We start from the raw sequence: 20,269 nt of genomic DNA, 5'->3' as shown, positions 1-20,269 counted from the left end.
TGGCATTTCTGGGGTGGGATGCAGAACAAACTGCTTTGGCTTCTTACTTGCTTCCCCTTTTGCTTTTGTCTTGCAGTGGAACTGATGTACTGGGAAATCATGCGGCTCAGGAAAGAAATGTCCCTTGCCAAGCTGGGGTTCTATTCCAGTGAGATGTAGCTCGGCACTGCCAGTCTTAAAGGGTGTCACCATACAGATACACCATCAGACAGACAGATGGTTTGGTGTTTCGTCTCCATTAGGAATAGAAGCTGGCAAATGCAACAAGAAGACCAAAGGAGCACCAATTTGTCCTGTGAAATCATTTGCCGCTTTCTGAGTTCACCTTCAAAATGCAGATTTGCCCAGTGACTTCTAGATCTTTGGCACAATCAAGTGAGGTTACCCACACTCATGGAATTATTTTTCTATGCATTCTTCAGCCAGCCTACGTCTAATATTCTTGAATTATTTGCTTCAGCAATTGTAATAGCCATACACTGAACTACGCTCTTGTTGATCCTGCGTGTAACTGGGAATATCCACATGAAAGAAAGAAAGAAAGAAAGGTTTGAGCTGTAATGCACAGCTTGTTGCTCCAGCTGTTGGTAAGGGGAGGGGCCCTCTCCAGATGCTAGCACTACACAATGACCTTGCTTTATAGCCACTGAGTGGGTGTTCTTCCAGTGCTTCCCAGACCTCTGTCTTCTGAGGTGCCTGCAAGATTCAGGCTGGAGAGGCAGAGTCACAAAGAATGCTTTTCATTCTGTTTATAACTCAGGGTTTGCCTTTTTGGTTGTATAAGAGATCCCATACTTGATCCTGTGAGGACAGACAGGCATTCTTGGCCAAACCTCTGACTGGAGCCTCAGTCATGATGCAAGAATGAGGAAGTTGCATAACATTGGATGTCCCAAAACTATGTAGAGGTTAGTGGCCTGAGGCTGCAGATGGTTTTTCTCCACAATCTGGTGGGTGAACTTGGTTGCCATGTTGGCTCTCAAAGAAGCAGTTCTCATCTGCTGACATCATGTGTCTCATTTGAATTCCTTCACTGTACTTTGTAGCCATCTAAGCACCAGCTGGAGATTCACTTCCATTGTGTTACTACAGACACTTGTGTAAGACACTTTTCCTGTGCTCAGATTTCCCGTTAGACAGATATAAAAGAGCATTTTTCTTTAGTGCTGTATTAATGTTAAAGGTGTAAAATTAATACAGAGCATAACACATTGAGTTCATCTTGACTTTTGCTCTTAAATTTTCTAGAAAGATAGAGTTGTGTGGAATGTCAATTCTGCTCTTTTTTAATGGAATGGGCAGGAGCACACAATAGGTTTTGGAATGAAAAATTAATTTTGACTTTATAAACAGCAAGTAGACTTGATTTTGAATTTGAAAACCACACAGGAGAAGCGGGAGGCCTGTTAAGTGATAGCAAAGCAAAAGTCTCTCCTAGCTTTTGATTTGGAGGCTAAACCACTTGAGACTTCGCTTGAGGACAGGCTGCTTGACGGTTAAGACCAGCATTGCGGGCACTCTCTTCCATTTGCAAACTGCATCCTCTGCTCTGAAGGCCATTCTCCGTATCCTCAGATTTAAGGGAACTTGTCAGTGGTTTATTCATTGGAGAAGGCCCTCATCTCATGTTGAAATGCACTCATTTCTCCCCACATTCCATGGATGATCTCTGACATTGAGACTGTTTAAGCCCCTCCCCCCCACAAAAGCTGCTGCATTGAGTCTACAACCTTCATGAAATGAAATCTCAACTGCCATGATGCTTGGTTCCATCATCTCAGATTCAGTTGGGCACAAAGGCCCTACTGGTAGAGAAGTGCTTTGCATTGCTTTCTCTTTTCTCTTGATGTCTGTTGCATCTGCCTGATTCCACGTCATTGCTGGTACTCTCAATTCCATTCCCTGGTGGAGTGGCATTGTATGAGCTTTGGAGAGAAATAATTGCCTGTCTTTGGTACTACATAGGGACTGTGTGCAATGGTGAAGGCTGTTTGGCTTTATTGACAGCAGTGACTTTTGGGATAGTCTTTCCTTATCATTGCAGTTAAGTGAATGTTCTGTTGGATCTGGTTTGGGGGTCCCTGATGCTTTGCTGCACGGTGGTCCTGGCAGTTGAACCAGGACATGATATCATCTTGATCATTTCTAGAAGCATATGCATGCTAAGGATTATAATAAATATATATATACACACATACATACTTATACATAAAATAAAAGTTCTCCCTAAAGATGTATCTGGGAGGAAATATTAATGGAATGATGCTTCCAAGAGGACAAACTGCAACAACACTTGCCCCTTCCTGTTTTGGGCAAGTCTTGCTTTCAGCTAATGGCCAAGAGACACCTCTTTGCCTCACTCCATTCTTGTGTTGCTCCAGTTCCATTCCTCCTGTCGGCAGAGATGGCACAGGGCCAAATGGATTGGTGTTGACCAAATCAGGTTAGATCCCCTGAACTGCAAGGACAAGGAGTCTACAGATGTGACTTTCCTCATCTCTCTTGACAGCCCCCTATATTGCCCAAATGCCAGTGTTATGGACTGGGAGAGCTTAATGCAACTGGGTTGCATCTCAACTAAAATGTCCCAACTAAGCCTAACATTGCAAAATGCTGCCTCAAATGCTGTTCTGGAGGGGCAGGAGACCACTGCTGGAGCTGGCAGCATGACGGGTTGTAGAGATAAGGCAGCAGGGGGAACTTGCAAAAATCACCCCCTTGTGTGCAGAGTGATCTTTTTGATAGGATCCGTCCCACTGACTTCTCAACAGTCACAAGAATACTGAGGGAAGATAAGGGAAGTCTGTCTCACATTCCTTGCCCTTCCATCCCACAGAAAGCCTACTGTATCTAAATCACCTCTCCTCCAGTTAATTTAACTGGGAAAGTAAATTCTAGCTACTCCACAGTTGCTTCATTTATAGCCCCGATCCTCTGTATACTTGCGTTAAAGAAGTTAGTGTTTTATGGGCTAGCCACCAAGAATTGTAGTACCTATGTCCATGCTCTGTAATTTCTCAAAGTTCCAAACAACTGAGGTCTGTGTGCATGTAAATCAGCAGTGTAGGAGGCACGTCCCACCCCAACACCATCATGCACATTTCAAAGTTAAATTATCTTCGGTGACTTTTAAAATAATTTTAACACTGTTGTGTGTGAGCATATTCCATATGATAGTTTTTTATTGGGCTCAAATGAGTTATGCAATTTCTTCTTGCAGTACTTGCCCTGTTCCCCATAACATCCATATATAACATTTCAGTGCAGAAAGAAACCAAAGGAGGCTTCTTGCTAGTAATTCACTCTCTCAAGCGAGCAGAGGAGCTTTGTTTCTATTGAATAGCTGGCCCGCATAAAAGAGAGTTGCTTTTAATAGCAGACCATTCAGGCCCTGGTGGAATGAGGTAATATGAAATATTTTTCAATCTAGATTTCTCGTGATTATAGAGAACATTCCACGTGTAGTAAGGTTAGTGTTTGGGTTCATAAGAATGAAAACTGCAGTGGGGTTTCTTGTCTTTGGCCTCAGTTTAGTGAGTCAGGTGCTGAAAACCTATACATTTGGGGGTTTTTGGTGGTGGTGGGGGAATCAAGATCGTTCCTTTCCTGTAAGGCATATACCTGCTACCCTCCCTGGACCACTGAGAAGCATTTTCTTAGGTGGAAGGGGCAATGATCTGCAATTCTCTTGGATGCATTACTATCTCCTCTTGTGTTCCTATTTTAATAAAATATACTGATCTCTATTTAATAAATAGACACCAGTACTCAGAGTTGGGCTGGTTTTTCCTGCCTTCAGGCTGTTTTATTCCTTTTCAAGCCTGCATGTGTTCCAGCTGTAAAATAAATAGCACATTTTCAAAACAGAAGTTTTTATGGCTTTATTTTTTCTTCTCCCATGCAAGGATTAGTTCTTAAATGTGAGCGGAGGAAGAAATTACCTCCCTGTAGAGCTGGAGTGTGCCAAGAATGAATTCAAGTGCACAGCACACTTGGATCTGCAGGGGGTGGGGTTGGTGTCCAGATTATTTCTCAGCTGGGGATTGATTTGATTAAACAGTAATTAACCACTGACAGAAACCGTGCTAAACTCAAACTGAAATCAAAGACGTGTGTGGCCAGGGTTCTTCCAGATCTTCCTGCCTTGCTTAGTTTGGGGTTAGAGAAATTTAAAGGGCAAAGAAGAAGTTGGGGAAAGGGGTCATGGTACAGTCAGGTCTCAGAAGCTAAGTAGGGTTGGTACTTGGAAGGAAGACTGCAGAGGAAGGCAATGGCAAACTACCTCTGCTTAATCACTTGCAGTGAAAGTGGGATTTCCATAAGTTGGTTGTGACTTGATGCCACTTATGGATGTGAAAGTGGAATATTCTCTTTCTCTCTCCCCCCCCACCAAGTTTTTGAAAACAGCTTGATTTAAAATCTTCGCCAACTTTTTCTGCTCAAGTTTACCTGTACCATTTCTTTCCCAGCCCATTGTAGCCTCACGTATATGCTTATCCTTTAAATGTCACATTTGATACTCTACGGAGGTAAGGAAACGGCTGGGAGGTCATTTTAACAATAAAAGACTTGGCTGGGCAGACAGCCATGGGCATACCAGCTCAGCAGCTGTCATCTTTTTAAGGAGCTGAGAAGCCGCAAGTTCAAACTGAGCAGCAGACAGTAGCAGCTATGGAGTCTAGGCAACAAAGTTGAGGTCTGTCTCAGTACATAAGATCCATGGCTAACTTTGGCAACACCCTTGTCTTCAGGAAGCCTTGCTTTGGTAAACAGAGTTCTGGGTCAGAGGAAATTTACCCCAGAGATAAATTGGGAGCTAGAAGCAATGGGAAAGACACTGCTGCTTAGATAGATGATGAGGTAGAGATTGGCCCCACTGCAGTGCTTGCTGTAAGCTCACCTTGAAGAGAAGGAAGACACTTCCCACTTTGGGACTCTCAAAATGTTACTGGGCTTAGGAGAACTCCTCCATCAATCCCCTCTCCACTTTGAAAAGTCAGAAGGCAATGGGTTTCCAGTATCCCAGCAGTCAGTTTAATGGAGATATACAGATCTGGAACAGAGACTGGAGTGGTTAGCATGCTGGACATTGTGCAGAAACCGAGGCTTGATATTCCAGTCAGTGTTTAGGCTGAGCAGGCTCCAGACTTCAAATGCAATGATCATATTCTTTCAAGTACCGGCACACACAATCTAGTACAAGAACTGCGTACATATAAATCAAATGTTAAATACTGTATCAAAATCGCTTTAGAAATCAGCTTGGGCAACTGTGTGGGGTGAGGGCCTTACTAAACTTTTGTCATGCTATGGTCATTGGAACAATGACTTCGTCTTCTTTCTGTTAAGTTTAGCATACAACTAACTGAATGGCAGGGAAGATTTCGTTCTCACCTTTGCCTCTCTTTCCAGTTTTTTCTGCTTCAGAAATGGTTAAGAAGGGAGCATTTACACTTTGCTTACGGCTCTGCAGGGATGACAAAAGGGTTCTACCACCCGTTCCCTCCAGCTCAAACTTGAAACCTCCAGAGGATAGCTTTCTTCTTTAAAACAAACAAAAAAACTACCCAAGGGTTTATTGCATGAATTTATACATAATCAGCTTCCCCCTAAAAACCAAAACGGTCTGGGTATTGTAAAGCACACAAATACAATAAAACATACACAATAAGACTTCATCAGTCTCATGCACGAACATTTGGAATGGCCTGCCTGGTTTTCCTATATTAGAAAGCTGATATTTGCACATTTAAAAGTGACTTTGTATTGATCACACATATTCATGTGAAAGAGCTGGAAAATGGCACACACAAACTGGGTTTTGGTGGCTATGAATAACCACAGCAGACTACAGGACTCCACTGCTGCTGCACATTCCTTCTTTGGAGTGGAAAGCCAGGTGTAAGGTTACCTTTGCGTATTTTAAGTCAGATACAAGATTTAAGTCACAGGATACGTCTCAGAGAACAAAGCCTATTTTTCTCTGTAGTTTTATGGAATAATGAACATAGTTAATGCTCAGCCCAGCATCCTCTTTCACACAGTGACCCACCAGTTCCTCTGAAGCACTAACAATAAGGGCACAGAGGCTAAGGTCTTCACCTGATGGCCTCCCCTTTACTCAGCATCCAGAGGTTTATTGACTCAGCACAGACATTTCCTTTGGTCATCTTGACTAGTGGTCATTGATGAATGTGCTCTCTATGACTCTCTTTAATGGGATCCATTCACTTTACTGTGGCAAGAATTTTTTTGGCCCACAAAATAATATACCTGGAAAGACACTGTGGCTAGAGTTCCTGAGACGCCTGGGCTGAAGGACAATGTGGTTCAAGTTAACTTGTCAGGTTTCTGAGCTTCCCTGGAGCTGCCCTGAGGACAGCTGGAAATGGACACTTTCTTCTTGTTCTGGAAGCACCTGGGAAACAAATTGCAAAGTCATCCATAATGAAAAGACACAGTGGAGATGGCTGCTTCAGTAGGGTGGATGCTGGAAGTTGGAAACGTAGGGATGCATCAGTTCAGTCACTGGCTCACTTGTACATCTGAGACAGATTGCAGCAACTTGCTGTGAAATACATTTGCTCAGGGGAAACATAACTGTAAAAACTACTCACTGATCTAAAGAAACTCTGACCCAAAGAGAAAGTTATGTGAAATCTGATGCCCATGCATAGAACTCAGTGACCCATGCTGAGGGCAAGGCATAGTCCTGTGATGGGCTTGCCATGCATGGCTAGCTGGCCTGGGCTGGTTTTCTTGCATATGTCTTACTGTGTGTGTGCACGAGAGAAAAAGAGAGTGAGAACTGGACACTTAGTTCTCCTAGGTAACGCAAGCATAAGAAGGAGCTACTTCACAGGGTTATCATAGAGACAACTAAGCCTAACATTGTAATCCCATGAAGAAAGATTCAGGTAGGTAATCATGTTGGTCTGAAGCAGCAGCACAAAGTGTGAGTCCAGTGCCCCCTTTAAGACCAACAAAGTTTTATTTTCAAGGTATGAGCTTCTGTATGCAAAGAGGAGTGTGAAGAAATGTGCTCAAACTTTATTGCAATCTAACATTTCTAGAAGAGTAGCCACAATAGTCTATTGCAGTAAAATGACATACAAGTCCAGTGGCCCCACTAAAGATTAATAAAATTTAATCCAGCTATTACACTTAATCCTATGTAGACTTACAGTGGAATAAATCCCATTGAATTCAATGGAATTTACAGTTTTGGATGATTGTACAGCATTTTATATGGTTAAAGCTCTTTACAACATACATGGAACATGAAGCTGCCTTATGCAGCCAAACCATTGGTCCTTCTAGCTCAGTATTATCTATTAAAGAAAGTATTTGATAAAAAAAAGCAGTAAACAAATGTCAATGCAAGTGCTCTCTTTTTAAATTAAAACAAGGATTTGTGCAAAAGCAAATAAGTTTTTGACATTAAGCCATGATCTTTGGTCACATTCTGTCATGCAGCTTTAATGAAAGAAGAATGAATGGCTGTGGTCTGTAACATTTCTTCCATGCACAACACACTACAGTGGTACAAAAAGAGTCCATTGTGTTTGAAATAGAACCAACATAATATGTAGTTCTACAAGTCCAAAGACCAAGCAGATCTTTCGGATGTACCCTTCAAAAGGCTTCTGAATACAAACTCTTTCCTTTTTAGGTGCAAACTACACATGCTAAAGAACACATGGAAGGTGCTGGGCAGAGGAAACATCAGGGCCAGACCTTGAGTATCAGGATTTAAGCCCCATCTGGCAGCACTCAGTCAGGGAGGCCCAAACGCAGCCATGCATCTCCTGCCTTGGGCTGTATCTATTTTATAAAATGTGACACTCAGTTATTTTGTGTTGAAATGAGGAGGAGAAGGTGGAAGCACAGCAGACAGCAGTAGAAAGGAGCAAAGAATGGCATGTGCAACAGCAGAAGCAGGAGGAGTGGGTCAGCTACTGGTTCATCCTGTGCACATTTACCTGGCAGTGCTCACTACTGAACACAATGCACCTTTCTTCTGAGTTGATATGCCTAGGACTGCACTGTAATGGGGACAAAGAAAGTTATATCTGGGGAAGAAGCACTCTCACACATAGCTCTGTAATATCCTGCAACACCCCAAATGTTACAGGAAACATTTGGAAATGGGATTCTGGATTACCTACACCTTAAATACTCTTTACATATCGAAAGAGCACCCGTTTCCATTTGCAGACAGCAGATATTTATATAGTAGACAGCAGATATTTACATTGCTCTGATTTCTCTCTTCAGTCTTCTAAATATTGCAGTTTCCATAGTCAATATTGTTTTACGTATGTTTACTGATGATGGGCAACACAGAAATCAGATAGATTATATACTCTGCAGTCAAAGATGGAGAAGCTCCTTACAAGACCTGGAGCTGACTGCAGCTCAGATCATGAGCTAATCATGGCAAAATTCAGGCTTAAACTGAAGAAAACTGGGGAAGCCATTAGGCCATCAGGTTTGACCTTGATCACATCACTTATGACTATACCGTGGAGGTGAAGAATAGGTTTAAGGAACTAGAGTTGATAGAGTGCCTGAAGAACTATGGACGGAGGTTCGTGACATTGTACAGAAGGCAGCAATCAGCACCATCCCCAAGAAAAAGAAATGCAAGAAAGAAAAGTGGCTGTCTGATGAGGCTTTACAAATAGCCGAGGAAAGAAGGAAAGTGAAAGGCAAAGGTGAAAAGGAAAGACTCACTCAGCTGAATGTAGATTTCCAGAGAACAGCAAGGAGATATAAGGAGGCCTTCCTGAAGGAACAACGCAAAGCAATAGAGGGAAATAATAGAATGGGAAGGACAAGAAGGACAAGATGAAATTGCTGAGCAGACAGGTTAAAACGGATAAAAGGAAGTACTTCTTCACCCAAAGGGTGATTAACATGTGGAATTCACTGCCACAGGAGGTGGTGGCAGCCACAAGTATGGCCACCTTCGAGAGGGGTTTAGATAGAAATATGGAGCACAGGTCCATCGGTGGCTATTAGCCACAGTGTATGTGTGTGTATAAAATTTTTTGCCACTGTGTGACACAGAGTGTTGGACTTGATGGGCCGTTGGCCTGATCCAACATGGCTTCTCTTATGTTCTTAAGAGATCTCTTCAAGAAAATTGGAGAATCAAGGGAACGTTTCATGCAAAGATGGCCATGATAAAGGACAAAAACAGTAGGGACCTAACGGAAGCAGAAGAGATTAGGAAGAGATGGCAAGAATACACAGAAGAATTATACAAGAAGGATCTCAATGTCCTTGACAACCATGACAATGAAATCGCTGACCTCGAGCCAGACATCCTGGAGTGTAAAGTCAAATGGGCCTTAAAAAGCATTACTAACAACAAAGCGTGCGGAGATGACGGTATCCCAGTTGAGCTAGTCAAAGTCCTAAAAGATGATGCTGTTAAAGTGATGCACACATTATGTCAACAAATCTGGAAAATGCAACCTTCAAAGAGGAACTAATACCGAAACTTCAGAAATTGATGAACATTATAAGAATAAAAGGGAAAATAGCAAATACATGGAAGGAAGCTGTTATTTCATTGATTCCAAAAGACGATAGAGACGTCACGAATATAAAAAAATATAGACCAATTTCACTATTAAACAATGATTATAAAATATATACGGGAATATTGGCAGAACGGCTTAAACAATATTTGATAAATTTTATAAAGGAGGATCAAGCGGGGTTTCTCCCCAAAAGGCAAATAAGAGACAATATTAGAACTGTTGTAAATATTGTAGAATATTATGAAAGACATTCAGAAAAGGAAGTTGCATTATTCTTTGCGGATGCAGAGAAAGCATTTGATAATTTATTTATAAATATAGAGCATTTAAAGACGACATAATGTTTATAAATGAAAATCCCATACAAGTAACACCTTTGTTGTTAGTTAAAATACAAGAATATGGAGAACTGGCGGGACTTTATATTAATAAAGAAAAATCAAAACTTCTATATAAAAATATGCAAGTAAATAAACAAAAAAAAGCTGCAGAAGTTAACGGGTTGTGAAGTTACCTCTAAGGTAAAATATTTGGGTGTAGAGATAAGAATGAAAAAAATTGATTTGTTTAAAAACGATTATGAGAAGCTATGGCGTAAAATGGATGAAGATATGATAAAATGGAATAAACTTAATTTGTCATTGCTGGGCAGAATAGCTGCAATTAAAATGAATATTCTGCCAAGAATAATATATTTGTTTCAAACTATTCTGATTGTGAAAGAAAGTAAACAATTTAATAGATGGCAAAAGAAAATCTCAGAGTTTGTGTGGGTTGGAAAGAAACCAAGGATCAAAATGAAAATTTTAACAGACGCAGAAGAGGGAGGATTTCCATTACCAGATTTAAAATTGTATCATGAAGCAGCTTGTTTAGTGTGGATAAAAGAATGGGTGACGCTGTTAAACAAAAAACTCTTAGCGTTGGAAGGTCATGGAAATAAATTTGGCTGCACGCTTATATGTATTATGGGGGGGGGGAAAAGATGGACGGCTTTTTTTCTCACCGTTATATAAGAAACAATTTGTTAAATATGTGGATGAAATATAAGAAATATGGGGATGAGAGAAAGCTGTTATGGATAGTGCCAGCAGAAGTAATAAAAATAACAGCTGAGACAGGTGAAGAAAAGTGGTTGTCATATAATCAACTATTAAAAATACAAAGTGGCAAAATAGAATTGAAAACTGCTGAAGAGCTGAATAATAAATATGACTGGTTCCAAATGCAACAAATAAAGAGCCTGGTGGGAAAAGGATATTAAAACTGAAGGAATAAGAAAAGAGCAAACAGAAATGGAAAAGTTCTGCTTGGAGATAATGAAAAATTAATTTCAAAACTATATAAATTACTTTTGAAAAGTACTGGCGGATGATTCAACAAGAAATTTCTAGGATCTTGTGATATGAGTTTAAGAAAGTTGCAGAGTCTTTTCTCTTGGGATTACAAATGGAAAAATTTCCAAAAGAAGACGGAACTATAATTTGGTACTCGCTTTCAGCTGCTAGGACACTGTATGCGCAGTTGTGGAAACAAGAAAAAATACCAGAAAAATGGGATTGGATTGTAAAAGTTATGACACGGAGTGAAATGGACAAATTAACAAGAATTTTAAGAGACTATGATCTAGAAGTTTTTAAGATGGAGTGGAAAAAGTTTAGAAGATATGTAGAAAAAGAGTGGAAAATAAAAGGACATTGGACAATTTTTGATAATGATTAAATATTAGAAGGAAGAAAGATATTAATTTTTGTTTTTATTAGTTAAGGGTACCTTTAAATATTAGTATTCTAAGTAAATAACACCGGCGGGGGGGAAGGGTGTTTAAAAAGTAATATATGGGATAGATAAAAAGAAGTTATTAATGATGCAAGAAATAGATATTGTTACCATATGTTACTAAATAAAATTGTTTTAAATCTACAAATAAAAGAAAGCATTACTAACAACAAAGTGAGCAGAGAGATGGTATCCCAGTTGAGCTATTCAAAGTTCTAAAAGACGATGCTGTTAAAGTGATGCACATATTATGTCATCAAATTTGGAAAATGCAACAATGGCCACAGGATTTGAAAAGGTCAGTTTATATTCCAATCCCAAAGAAGGGTAATGCCAAGAAATGTTCAAACCAAGGAATGTTCATTGTACTCACTTCACATGCCAGCAAGGTCATGCTAAAAATCCTACAAGCTAGGCTTCAGCAGTATGTAGATCAGGAACTACCAGAAGTTCAAGCTGGGTTTCAGAGAGGTAGAGGAACTAGATCAAATTGCCAACACTCGCTGGATTATGGAGAAAGCATGGTACCAGAAAAACATCTATTTATGCTTCATTGACTATGCTAAAGCCTTTGATTATGTGGATCACAACAAACTGTGGCAAGTCCTTAAAGAGATGGGAGTACCAGTCACCTCACATGTCTCCTGAGAAACCTGTATAAGGGTCAAGAAGCAACTGTCAGAACGGGATATGGAACAACTGATTGGTTTAGAATTGGAAAAGGAGTTCAACAAGGATGTATATTGTCACCCTGCTTATTTAATTTATATGCAGAGTACATCATGTGGAATGCTGGCCTGGATGAAGCACAAACCGGAATTAAGATTGCTGGGAAAAACATCAACAACCTCAGATATGCAGATGACACCACTCTAATGGCAGAAAGTGAAGAGGACCTAAAGAACTTCTTGCTGAGGGTGAAAGAGGAGAGCACAAAAGTAGGCTTGAAATGCAACATCAAGATCATGGCATCCAGTCCCATCACACCTTGGCGAATAGAAGGGGAAGACATAGAAGTAGTGACAGACTTCACATTTCTGGGATCCAAGATCACTGCAGAAGATCCTGATGCTGAGAAAGACAGAAGACAACAGAAGAAGGGGACGGCAAAAGATGAGATGGCTGGACAGAGTTACTGATGTAACTAACACGAATTTGAGCAGACTTCAGAGGATGGTGGAAGACAGGAGGGCCTGGCGTGACTTTGTCCATGGGGTTGCAAGGAATCAGACTCGACTGTGCAACTGAACAACAACACTGATGAATAAGTCCCTGTAAGTTCAAGTGGACTTGCTTCAAAGTAAGTGGGCATAGGCTTGCAGACTATAAACCATCAGTTAGTGACTGGATTCTACATGGAGAGGCCCCCCTCCCCAGATCTTTAAGTTTCTGAAGGCTAACCTGGTTGAACACTCTAACAAAAAATAACCTTCACTGAGTTCAATGTGACTGTAAACAGATCGGTTGGATAGAAGTTCATAGGCTGCAGTAATATTATTTGCTTTCCATCTGGAAGCAGTTTTGGACCATTCTAAGGAAGTGTTGAAAGAATTCTGGGTTATCTGTACTTCCTTTTCACATGCCTCTGTATTTAATCACAAGGAGAAAGAATATGAATGAAGCCTTTGCATGAAACCCAAGAGTGCTGGGCCTGGGAGTGCAAGTGCTGGGGTGAAATCCATTTATTTCCAAAGGAAAGCCACAGAATCAGGAGATGTGAAAGAATGTAAGAGAGAAGACCTTTCAGCCAGTTAATTCAAACATACCTTCTGTGTAACGTCACAACTACTGTGATCAGAGAGACTGCTCCAGCAATAGCAGCAGCTGCTACAGCCACTGTAGTGGCAGTTGAACCTTGAGCCTCTAGAACAGAAACAGAGACTTTAGTGTGGATTCAATTGCACAGGTCCAGACTGTAGTAACTCCAGCAAAAAAATAGATGCCTAGAAAATAAGGACCCCCTGTACTATAGTATTACCAGTATTACCAAGACGGAGCTGGAATTCTGGTGGGGGGGGGGCCTTGTTGGATATCTGGAAGGGACACCCCCTCCCATGTGCACCTCACTGGCAGGCAGTTTCCACCAGTTTCTGCCAGGGAAGTAGATTGTCTCCTCCTCCCACAAGGAGATACTAGTGCCCCCCCCCATCTGATCTGGAGCAGCAGTGGTGGCCTTTGCTGACCACTGTAGCTGTGGGCCTGCTGTGTTCAGCACGAGAGAGGAATTAGTGGAGCAGGATGGCATGTCTGTTTTTATCAAAACAGTTCTGCATAACATGTCAGCATGCAATGCCCCCAAAGTGGTTTTACGCTAGCATTGTCAACAAAACGTGTTGATTTTTTTTAAAAAGGTCTCTGACTTTTTAGATTTGCCACAGACCCAGTTGCTTTCCTGCTTCTAAAAGACAACCTTAATACTGGGCCCTGTCACAGCTAAATAGGATAACAATTGCTGCAAGAGAGCCATATGGGATACAGATACTTATATCTGCTGATCGAGCCCACATGAAGAGAAGAGATATTTTCCTTCAAACCTGGGACCATCCCCACCCCCAGGTTGCAAAAAAAATCTTAACCCTCTGCATCAGAAAGGAGTTAAAACCCTCTCAGATGCAGCACTGTTGCAGCAGGGGAGGGGAAGTGAAGGAGGAACAGCAAAGCTAAAGACGTGTGGAGAGGAATCCTCCTTCCTACTCCCTTCAGTGCCAGCGCTGCTTCTCCCCTGAACAGTCTGGGTGGTTAGAAGCCTGCAGGAAAGTTTTCAAAGGACAGCTGAGTCGTTCAGCAGCTATAAAGGTTGGAGTAAGAAGGAGCCTCCTTGCCCACTTGCATGCCCCTATAGCCTCTGGCTCAGCTGCCCTTTTAAATTTTCCCCACAGCCTTCTAAGTGGCCAGGCTGCTCAGGGGAGAAAAAATGTGGGGGGGGGGGCGGTCTTCCAGTCACCATCTCCAGAGTTCCTTCTCTGTGCAGTCTGGTCTGTTAGGAAGCTTTTAAAGACAGCAAAGCCGGCAACTACAGATGAGTGCAAGTCTCAGCTGTCCTTTTAAAGGCTCTCCCCACCCTGTTCTAACTGCTGCCCAGACTTTAAGGAGAAGCAGCAAGATGGGGGGACAAGGAAGATTCTTTACAGTGCCGGATTAAACCCTGTGGAGTCCCCTAGGCAGTCAAAATCTTGAAGGGCCCCCTGCAAATTATCTCAGAGTCAGAATGCCCACTCCACCACCCATGGTCCCCATTGCAGTCTGCAGGCACCTTCTCAAAAACTCCTTTGACGAAGCTGTGAGGGAGAGGCAGAGAGAGGCAAACTTGGCAATGACGCCAGCAGCAGCCTCACTAAACAAATCTGGCAAAGAGTGGCTCAGTTGCTGGCTGCACATGCAGGCTGAGAGGGCTGCGAGCAGGGGTGGAACTGGGGGGTGGGAAACTGGCCCAGAGCCCCTAAAGGCATGGGGGCCCATAGGCCAGTGCCTACTTGGCCTAATTGTTAATCCAGCCCTGATTCTTTACTCCCCTTCCCAAGCTCCAGCACTGCTTCTTCTCTTAGGCTGGCCAGTCAGAAACCAGCAGGAAAGTTTTAAAAAGGGTAGGTTAGCTGGTAACTACAGGAGGGGGTGAGAAGGAGCTACCTCGCCCACTCACATACCTCTGCAGTTGCTGTCATGGTTATCCTTTTAAAACTCCCACATTTCTAATGAACCAGACTGCAGTGATCAGTGCTGGAGGTGGTGGGGAGGGTGTAAGAAGCAGGGCTTTTTTTTGAACAGGAATGCTTGGCTTGGCATCAGGGTGTGTGGCCTAATATGCAAATGAGTTCCTGCTGGATAATAATAATTTTTAAAAGCCCTGGAGAAGAATAAGGAGAATTCTCTCCCTGTCCCCAAGCTCCCCTGCAGTCTGGCCAGTTAGAAGATGACAGGAAAGTTCAAAGAGGCAGATGATGTGGGAGGGGAAACCCCCTCTTGCATGGGGGCCCACTTGGTATAATATATTCTAGTCCTGTGAAAAAGTGACATTGCATGTTCTGCCACACAGGAGAAGCTGGAGGAGGAAACACTTGAATGAGATACTCTAACCCACTTATGCATCTATTGAAGTTGCCTCTGGCTCATGAAAGCTTATGTCACAGTGAATTAGTCAGCTTTTCAAGGCAGCATAGACTCATTGTTATTTGTTTTACACTGAGACACCTCAGTCCCTTCTATCGGGAACCCCTCAGGCGGACAGGGGAGAAATTAGGTCATTGTTTACCCTGCAGCCCATCATTTGCAAAACTTCCAGCTTACATCCCTCCACCCACCTCCCACTTGATCTCAAACTTACTGAGGCAGGTGGTGCCATCTTGAGACAGAGTCAGGGAACCCTCACAGGCACATTTGAAGCCCCCTGGTGTGTTCACACATATCAGTGAGGAGGGGCATGGATTCATCCGGCTGGGCTCACATTCATTGATGTCTAAATGACATTGGGGATGGCAGAGAAAAAGAAAAGAACTGTTAGAGCATCGCCCACTGTTATATATGTGATCGGTAACGTGTCTATTATATGGAGTTCTTGCCTGGCTCATTGGAGCCTGTAAGACCGAGCTTGGGGACTTGGGAACTATGGGCAGTAGGATCCAAATCCCCGCTACCCTGCTGCAATCACGGGGCCTCTGCTGGTTTGAAAGGTCCAATAGGACACTAGTGCAGGAACCTGGAATGTATATATAGTTGGCTCTGTTGGCCCAGGAGTTAGTATGTACTAAATAAAGAGCTACGTTCACTACTACCTTGCCTCATCATTGCGTGGAACCCACTACATTATGTTGTTGTTCAGTCGCACAGTCAAGTCCGACTCTTTGCGACCCCATGGACCAAGTCACGCCGGGCCCTCCTGTCTTCCACCATCCTCCAAAGTCTGCTCAAACTATATTATACCCACCAATAAAAAAGAAAGGCAGCAAGACTGGAGGAGGCAGAAATGGAGGAGGGAAAAGAAACAAGCTTTCATAGTTCCCAAGCTGGCATTGCTTTTCTACCACCCTTTTAAAAACTGGTACAAAGACAGATGAATGAAAGAGGTCTAACAAATTTGTTCCTTTACAAAATAACTAAGACTTAGGGAAAATACAGAACAGTCAAGGCAGATGCTGTGAAGCAGCTGGATAATATTAAAATATTTGTACTCCACTTTATCTTCACAATCTCATCAGCAAAATCTGCCAGGGTGACTCCTTACTGGATTTCTTATCCCCCTGATTTCAGCCCTAATAGTTCCTTCCCCTTTCCTTCACCTCCGTAAGAGTGACGGCAACACATGTCAGTATATGTGCTGGCAAAAATTACAGGAACCACGGAAGTATGAGAATCCAAATATACAAAATAAACTAGTATCCATGTCTCAGTATATGTGCTAGGGCAGGACAAAGTCCTTAGGGTTACTAGAATGTGGGGCAGGAGACAGGTGAGTAAGGTAGATTTGTCTCAAGTGTGTGTCTAGGATGATTCTGCCTTCCTCCCCTCAGCAGTGCCAAAGGCAATGGTCAAAAAGACAATGGTCAAAATTAAGCCTAGGATTGAGGACCAGCCTGATATTAAAGAAGGGAATTGGAGCCTCTTGGGAGCCTGTGGAGAGGGGAGAGAATGCCACAGAGTGGTATGAATTTTTCTGCTGCTCTCCGTTTGCATGCAAGTATTCCTCAAGAGTATCTTACAATCTTGGCCAACAACACACTGTGATTGATAGTGAGTGATCGCTGATATAAACAATGAAATGACCCACATACTATCCATGAATGTTAAAGACTCAAATCCTTTTACTTAAAAAAGTCTTGCAAAATTGCTGTTAGACACATGTCAACAACACTGAGGAAGTTCTTTTATGAAATATTTAAAACAACAACAAATGCTCTTAATATACTGAACACATGAATTGCGGTCAAGATGTGGAGACCAGAAAAGCATTGACAGGACAGGGGCAGAAACAGTAGTTATAACATGGCAAGAAGTGAGAGTGAGAGGTTCAAAAGGTCTTTAAAAGTGTCAAATATTTCACAGATTGTCCCCAGGTTACAAGTTAGTTACTGTTTCTAGGTAGGTCTCACCTTGGCAAACAGGCAAGTTGGTGCTCCATTCTCTTTCCTCAGCATTGCAGGCAATAGAGGAAGGACCCTTCAGTGTATAACCTTTCTGGCATTCAAAGAACACCAGTGATTTGCAGCGTACAAAATAGGCACCTTTGACCATTGGGACTGGACCACATAGTATATCTGTGGCAATCAAAGAATACACAAAGGACTTTACCAGGAGGTGGATAATTTTTGAAGGCTACACTGTATTTCTCAGGAATAGGTTTCATGCACCATATTTTCCAAAACAACAGGGAAGTGTTAAAAGAAAAAAAATAAGATGATGACATCTGCACAAGAAGTCAGTCTGCACGCACTGAGATAACTGTATGAAGCAGAACGCAAAACAGTTGCCTCTCTCTGTGCATAGGTAAAACCTTTAAAAAAAAAAGTTGCATAAAAGTGCATAAAAGATAACCTCCTCAAACTCCTGCACAAGCAGCCCTGTAGCCAGAAAATTTTGAGTGGAGGGGCCTGGGAGAAACAAAAAATGGCGGGGGGGGGGGGCTTCTTCCATCCAGTGGCCAGCTCTCTCTTGCACTCTCTCTCTTTCCCCATCGCCGTCACTCTCCCGCTTTCTCTCTCGCTGCCACTTTCTCACGCTCCCTCCTCCCTGTCACACTCTCTCTCTTGCTGCCGTCCTCCCCCTCGCTGTCGCTCTCTCATTCTCACACTGTCTCTCTCTCTCTCTCTCTCTCTCTCTGCTGCCTGTCTGCTTGCCTGCCTGCAGCCTGGGCTTTCCCAGTACAGTTGCCAGTGAGTAGATGGCAGCACTGGAGTATGCCCAGGGCAGACTGCCACAGGGACCCGAGCACAAAATGTGCTGCTGGGAGGGAAGCAACAGCCGCAGCAGCTCCGGGGGGTTGAAACAGAATGGGGACGGGCATTGTTCAGGGGTCAGTCAGCTCTCCTGACCTGCCTGTGTCCTCTTCCCCACCCAGCACCTCCCAAAGAACGTCAGCTAAGTCGAAGAGGACTTCCTCCCCCTCTGCCATCTCCTCCTCTGTGTCCTCTCCTGCTGAAGGGTTGCCAGCCGCCTCCAAAGCCAAGGGAAAGGAGCAGATCAAGATCATCTCCCCCTCCCTTTTTCTCGGGTCCTGGAGGTCCTCCAGTGGAGGGCCCCTAAAGAGAGAAGGGTTTTTTTAATAGAGCGTCCTAGCCCCCCAGCCCCCTCATAGCTACAGATCTGTGCATAAGCCCAAATGTTCCTGAGACATTTGTAGATGAGAACTTGGCTTTTTCCTCAAGTTCATAAACTGGCATTTTGGTTTTGGGGTCCTCCTCAGGAAATGCTATGGTAAGGCACTTGCTGAAGATCAGGACCCAACAGAATGCCCACCCTAACTAGGATCAGGACCCAACTGAATGCCCACCCTAACTAGCTAGATTCCTCTCCCATTTCCCAGTGGGAAAAATGTCGGATGACAGTGGAGAAAGAAGGGCTCAAGAGAATCGTAGACTTTGTTGCTGCTTTGGTAGCCTCTTCTTACCAAGAAATGGGAGATTGCCCCAGAAGCTCCTGCAACATCACAGGCATTATCTGAGGCCTTCTTCTGATGGAAAGAAGACTTGGGAGAATGCAACCCTGACTCCTTTACACTCTGCTAGCACTTGTGGAGATAAAACAAGTACAAGAGAGTTGTGCTGCACTTTACCCAGCATAGCCACAACTGGATGAATGAGATCAGGGAACCAGACTGGTGGGAAGAGAAGGCTTGCTACAATTTGTAGATGAGAACAGGGCTATGAAGTAAGGACCCCTCCTGGACACCCTTTGTCCATAAAACCAGGTTCTACCTGTTGGATCTTCTCTCCATGCTGCCAGGTCCACTCCTGAAATTTGGGGGCTTTTGCAGGATACAAGGTCATCTGGAAAATGACTGCTTGAAAAGACATCTGCTGGGAGGTGGCTGAGGTGTGTATTCTGGCAGAAGATTTGGAACAAGGTTACCTTTGCCAACTCTTCTCTTTGGCGAGGAGTGAACACCTCTTCATTCTCCCACCAGAATCTGCAAAATATAAGCAATACTGGAAAGCTAGAACCCTTTCATCACTACATGTGGCCAATTTATTTATCTCAGGGAGTTTAAGTGAGAAAGGAGAGCTATGAATGAAGTAAATATATTCGTTACATTTGTGGTAGATTTCTGCACCATCACCTTAGCACTGCTACACTAAAGCAGAATCAAAACAAGTCTTAAAGCCCTGACCTGAATAGCTGAGGCAAGCTTAATCTCATCAAATTTCAGAAGCTAAGCAGGGTCAACTCTGGCAAGTACTTGAATGGGAGACTTCCTTGAAATATCAGCAGTCAGGAGAACAGGGGGCAGGCTTTATTCAGCCACCTCCCTGAATATCCTCCAGAAGAGGTCAGTCACCAGAGGTCACCATGACTTCAAGTGTGTGAGTGCATCCACCCACAAATACCCACAAGAGACCTCCCCACACTTTGAAACTGGGAAGCATAGTTTGCACTGATGAGGCCTGCATGATCCTTTTTATGGCATGGCTTGCAATTCTCAAAAAAACATTTAAAAGTTCATCGATAGGGGCACCAATGTGTTTCTCCTTCCTTTTTCTCTTGAGAGTTCCAGCTCCTCTTTTTCGAGAAAAAAAAGCCCTGCCTAACCTCTTTAACCTTCCTTCATAGGGAAGGTGTTCCATCCCCTTAATTATTTTAGTTGTCCTTTTCTGCACTTTTCCCAATGCTATAATATCGTTTTTGAGGTGTGGTGGTCATAATTCTATACAGCAGGGGTGGCCAATGGTAGCTCTCCAGACGTTTTTTGCCCACAATTCCCATCAGCCCCAGCCATTGGCCATGCTGGCTGG

The 20,269-nt window shown here is 43.0% G+C and overlaps 2 protein-coding genes across 2 annotated transcripts in view; one reads left to right on the top strand and one right to left on the bottom strand.

Moving 5' to 3' along the window:
* LOC132590518 (guanine nucleotide exchange factor for Rab-3A-like) overlaps positions 1 to 3,869 on the top strand; it is a 29,591-nt gene extending 25,722 nt beyond the window's left edge. The window contains exon 9 of the mRNA XM_060263428.1: positions 77 to 3,869. Coding sequence (XP_060119411.1) covers positions 77 to 159 — 83 coding nt within the window. The 3' untranslated portion in view covers positions 160 to 3,869. The remainder of the gene's footprint in view (positions 1 to 76) is intronic.
* A 2,461-nt stretch (positions 3,870 to 6,330) lies between these two features.
* The window catches only part of LOC132590513 (eosinophil peroxidase-like), a 79,188-nt gene continuing 65,249 nt past the window's right edge, over positions 6,331 to 20,269 (bottom strand). The window contains exons 13-17 of the mRNA XM_060263422.1: positions 19,235 to 19,446; positions 17,414 to 17,578; positions 15,652 to 15,783; positions 13,097 to 13,193; positions 6,331 to 6,418 (exon numbers count right to left, since the gene is read on the bottom strand). Of these exons, the coding sequence (XP_060119405.1) occupies positions 6,331 to 6,418; positions 13,097 to 13,193; positions 15,652 to 15,783; positions 17,414 to 17,578; positions 19,235 to 19,446 (694 nt within the window). The remainder of the gene's footprint in view (positions 6,419 to 13,096; positions 13,194 to 15,651; positions 15,784 to 17,413; positions 17,579 to 19,234; positions 19,447 to 20,269) is intronic.

Source organism: Heteronotia binoei, unplaced genomic scaffold (assembly GCF_032191835.1).
Source record: "Heteronotia binoei isolate CCM8104 ecotype False Entrance Well unplaced genomic scaffold, APGP_CSIRO_Hbin_v1 ptg000098l, whole genome shotgun sequence".
Taxonomy (NCBI): Eukaryota; Metazoa; Chordata; class Lepidosauria; order Squamata; family Gekkonidae; genus Heteronotia; species Heteronotia binoei.
The sequence above is the reverse complement of the archived record's forward strand: the minus strand, read 5'-3'. Positions and strand labels throughout refer to the sequence as shown.